The sequence below is a fragment of the Engraulis encrasicolus genome, unplaced genomic scaffold (genome assembly GCF_034702125.1).
Source record: "Engraulis encrasicolus isolate BLACKSEA-1 unplaced genomic scaffold, IST_EnEncr_1.0 scaffold_32_np1212, whole genome shotgun sequence".
NCBI classification, from domain to species: Eukaryota; Metazoa; Chordata; class Actinopteri; order Clupeiformes; family Engraulidae; genus Engraulis; species Engraulis encrasicolus.
The window spans coordinates 1087501-1092466 of record NW_026945621.1 but is presented as its reverse complement, the minus strand read 5'-3'; the positions used below and the strand labels follow the sequence as shown (position 1 = coordinate 1092466).

At 42.6% G+C, this 4966-nt stretch overlaps 1 protein-coding gene across 1 annotated transcript in view; it reads right to left on the bottom strand.

The window, feature by feature from the left end:
- Positions 1-2139: 2139 nt before the first annotated feature.
- Positions 2140-4966, bottom strand: part of pth1b (parathyroid hormone 1b) — a 3939-nt gene continuing 1112 nt past the window's right edge. Inside the window, exons 2-3 of the mRNA XM_063193248.1 lie at positions 4606-4703; positions 2140-3710 (exon numbers count right to left, since the gene is read on the bottom strand). Of these exons, the coding sequence (XP_063049318.1) occupies positions 3122-3710; positions 4606-4694 (678 nt within the window). The 5' untranslated portion in view covers positions 4695-4703 and the 3' untranslated portion in view covers positions 2140-3121. The remainder of the gene's footprint in view (positions 3711-4605; positions 4704-4966) is intronic.

Sequence of the window (4966 nt, the reverse complement as noted above, 5' to 3'; positions counted from 1 at the left end):
TATATTTGGGAAAAGAGAGGAGAGACAAAAGATTGCTACTATCCTTGAAACGAAGGGACTGAAAGCAAGGGAAACAGTTAAAAATCTTGGGGTCCTCATTGACAGTGACCTAAACTTCAACAGTCACATGAAAGCTATTACTAAGTCTGCATTTTATCACATAAAAAACGTCTCTAAATTTAGGGGCCTGATGTCTAAACATGATCTGGAGAAGCTAATACATGCCTTTATTTCTAGTAAAGTTGATTACTGTAACAGTCTTTTTACTGGCCTCCCCAATAAAACCATTAAACAGCTTCAACTTGTACAAAACGCAGCTGCAAGGGTTCTTACAAAGACAAGGAAGTTCGACCACATTACTCCAATTTTAAGATCGCTGCATTGGCTCCCAGTAAGCTACAGAATTGATTTTAAGGCTATGCTACTTGTGTTTAAATCACTAAATGGAATGGGACCCACATATCTACTGGATATGTTTCAGCTGTATGCACCAACTAGGTCACTAAGGTCAACGGAGAAGAATTTGCTGGTGATTCCAAAAGTCAAAACAAAGTGTGGAGAGGCAGCCTTTAGCTTCTATGCTTCAAAGCTTTGGAACCAGCTTCCAGATGACATAAAAAATGCACCCACTATTGATAGCTTTAAATCTAGACTCAAGACAAAGCTGTTCTCAGATGCTTTCCCCTAGCTTAAATTACTTATTCTTATTATTTTTATTTTTTATTTAATTTGTTTCATTTTATTTTATTTTATTATTATTTTTACCTTATGTTTTATCTTAATGTTTTTAAATGCTTTTTGACTCTAATTCATTTCCTTCTTTCTTCCCTGTTTCCTTTCATTTACATTTGTTAACTTTGTGAAGCACATTGAGTTGCACCTGTGTATGAAATGCGCTATATAAATAAACTTGCCTTGCCTTGCCTTACAGTAGGAGGGTTCACGAGGAAGGTTCATATCACATCAGGAAAGAGTCTTGACACCTCATCTACCAAAAGTGACTTTATGCAGAATCAGCGTTGTGACATGGACGTCAGACAGAGTAAACAACACATTTAAATACAAACAAGAAACTCTAAACAACACATTTAAATACAGACATAAGGAACTCTAAACAACACATTTAAATATACAGACATAAGGAACTCTAAACAATACATTTAAATATACAGACATAAGGAACTCTAAACAATACATTTAAATATACAGACATAAGGAACTCTAAACAATACATTTAAATATACAGACATAAGGAACTCTCAATAGTGCAGGACGTTTAAATACAAACATGAAAAACTCTAAACAATATATTTAAATACACAGACATAAGGAACATTTATATACACAGACATATGGAACTCTTCAAATGTAAATATACAGTATATACATCCCAAGACTAATAACAATATTTACACTGTATATGTAACGATGCCAACTATATACACATTATATTGTTATTAACATACTGTATACAACATAATTAATATAACAACAATACATTTACATGTATGTACTTACAGTAACAACATGTACATGTATTCCTATGTAACATTAATAACAACACATTTACATGTAGACCTATGTAACATTAATAACAACACATTTACATGTAGACCTATGTAACATTAATAACAACACATTTCCATAAATATATTTATACATACTGTATGTATATATAGCTGCGAGAGGAGGAGGAGAGAGAGAGAGGGTATGCCTCATAGCACACACACTCACGCACATGTGCACACACACTCACGCACACACACACGCACACACACACGCACACACACAGCGCTAGTCAGCAGCAAAGTCCAGGTCTCTCGTTGTTAGCAGCACTCCATGGAAGTAAACAAGTGACAAAAGTTGCAATAGTAAACAAATAAAAATAAATACATAAAGACACAAATACATAAAACATAATCAGTGCAGTGTGCCATGTAGTAGTGTAGTGCAGTGCGAAGAGAAGAGAAGAGAAGAGAAGAGAAGAGAAGAGAAGAGAAGAGAAGAGAAGAGAAGAGGAGAGAAGAGAAGACAAGAGAAGACAAGAGAAGAGAAGAGAGAGAAGAGAAGAGAAGAGAGAGAAGATAAGAGAAGAGAATAGAAGAGAAGAGAGAGAAGAGAAGAGAAGAGAGAGAAGATAAGAGAAGAGAATAGAAGAGAAGAGAAGAGAAGAGAAGAGAAGAGAAGACAGAGAAGAGAAGAGAAGAGAAGAGAAGAGAAGAGAAGAGAAGAGAAGAGAAGAGAAGAGAAGAGAAGAGAAGAGAAGAGAAGAGAAGAGACGAGAGGACAGAAGAGAGGAGAGGAGAGGAGGAGAGGAGAGAGGAATGGACAAGAGAGAGGAACGGAGAAGAGAGGAGAGGAGAGGAGAGGAGAGGACTAGAGAGAGGGTGCATTCAGCCATGTATATTGGGTGTCTGTTTATGATTCCTATGAGTCTATGTGTGTTAGGTGTGCGTTTCATATGAGTGTGTCCATGCATCTCTTGTGTATTGGGGTGTGTGTGTTAAGGGACGTCAGAAGTCTGGACATGTGACAATTACCGCACAAATACACCTACCGCGACAAGAGCGAGGCGAGCAGAGGAAGTAATTGACTTTGTATTGAGTCATGCAACAAAAGCAATTCTGGAGACTAGAGGCGATTTGCGCGACGAGCGCGACAGTTTGAAGTTGAAATCCTTTCAACTTTCTATGACGCGGTTCGGCGACCAGCCCCGACAGCCAATGACTGTATAGAGGTCAGTGACCACAGCCAATGGGAATGTTTGAATGCTTTGCCTTCTGCTTGTAACGGACATACTGTAGTCGCTTCAGTCGCGCGTATCGCTCTGTCGCTTGAATCGCATCGCGCCTGGTCTATTTGTGTGGTTAGGGTGCATCAAACACTCCTTGAGGAGGCCCAAAATGTTACGGGAGGTCAGGGGTATCTATGAGGTCATCACGGTTGTCATGGCAATATTATGGGATGTCAGCGGTGTCTATGAGGTTCTCATGATTGTCATGGTAGCAGATGTTAGGGGCCATGGCAACAGAATAAGGATTGCCATGGCAGCAGTTGGCTAAGGGATGTTGGGGGTGTGTTAAGGGTTGCCATGGCAGCATTATGGGATGTTAGGGCCTTCTTAGGGGTCCTCAGAATCCTGTTGTGTATTCTTGGGCAGGTGCCCAGCCTTCTTGTTGCTAAGCGACGTCAGGGGTGTGTGTGCCTGGTCTGGGCGTGTCAGGGGTGTGTGTACGGTCTTCAGGGTTCTCAGCGTGTTGTTAGGGGAGGTTGCTAGGGGTGTGTTCAGGGTCTTTAGGGAGGTGTTCCGGATTCTAATGGGCGTGTCGGCTCTCCTGATGGGTGTGTCGAGCGTCTTGGTGCTGCGGGAGCGCAGTGGAGTGTCCAGGGAGCTGAGCGTGCGCCGCTTGTTCTTGGCTTTCTTGTCGCCGGGTGGCAGGACACGCGATTGTGTGTGTGAGGCACGCGGCTGTGCGTTTGACGGGGAGCTGTGTGTGTGTGAGGGCGATGCTTGTGCTTGTGTGTGTGTGTGTGAGGGCGATGCTTGTGCTTGTGTGTGTGTGTGTGAGGGCGATGGTTGTGCTTGTGTGTGTGTGTGTGTGGGCGTGAGGATGTTGTTGAGTTTCAGCTGTAGCCAATCCTGTCTGTCAGAGACCTGCTGATGCTGCCGCACGTTATGCATCAACTGCACCTCACTGATGGACCTGCGCCTACACACACACACACACACACATGGACACACGGACACACACACACACACACACACACACACACACACACACACACACACACACGTTATGCATCAACTGGACCTCACTGATGGACCTGCGCCTACACACACACACACACACACACACACACACACACACACACACACACACACACACACACACACACACACACACACACACACACGTTATGCATCAACTACACCTCACTGATGGACCTGCGCCTACAGACACACACACACACACACATGGACACACGGACACGCACACACATACACACACACGGACACACACACACACACACACAGACACACGGACACGGACACACACACACACATGGACACACGGACACACACACATACAGCTTATACAACTTATAACTTCCTGAATTAAAAAAATAAATGAATAAATAATTAAACTTCCAACTGAGGAGACTCAGCCAGGCCATGTACTTTAGAGTGATTATAGTTTATAATCAAACACTTATAAACGAATACTCAACAAACACTTAGACCTTATAAACGAATACTCAACAATTAGACACCTCACATGCATACATTTGATCAACATATAGGCTACTCAAATATCGAAGTATGATGTAGCCCTTCAGTTCAACTGTTATAAATGTATACAACTGTATCATTCATACATGGAGAGATCATGCTTTGGTGTGCTTGCTTGTGTGTGTGTGTGTGTGTGTGTGTGTGTGTGTGTGTGTGTGTGTGTGTGTGTGTGTGTGTGTGTGTGTGTGTGTGTGTGTGTAGGACTGTAAATCTGTGTGTGTGTGTGTGTAGGACTGTAAATCTGAGTGTGTGTGTGTGTGTGTGTGTGTGTGTGTGTGTGTGTGTGTGTGTGTGTGTGTGTGTGTGTTCCATACCTTAGCGGTTGTCCTTGGGCCAGCTGACTAACACACATACACACCACACACACCAGCAGCGACGTCTTCACGCAAACACCCTCCGCCATCACGGACACCTGGAACACACACACACACACACACACACACACACACACACACACACACACACACACACACACACACACACACACACACACAATGCACATCTTTATTTTGTGTCCACACAATTTAAAATGAATTATACAGACCAATTTATGACTAGAAACAATTCCCCGGACGTAATTCAGCAAATTCAAAGAAGTGCGTGTGTGTGTGTTCGTGTGTATGTGTGTGTGTGTGTGTGTGTGTGTGTGTGTGTGTGTGTGTGTGTGTGTGTGTG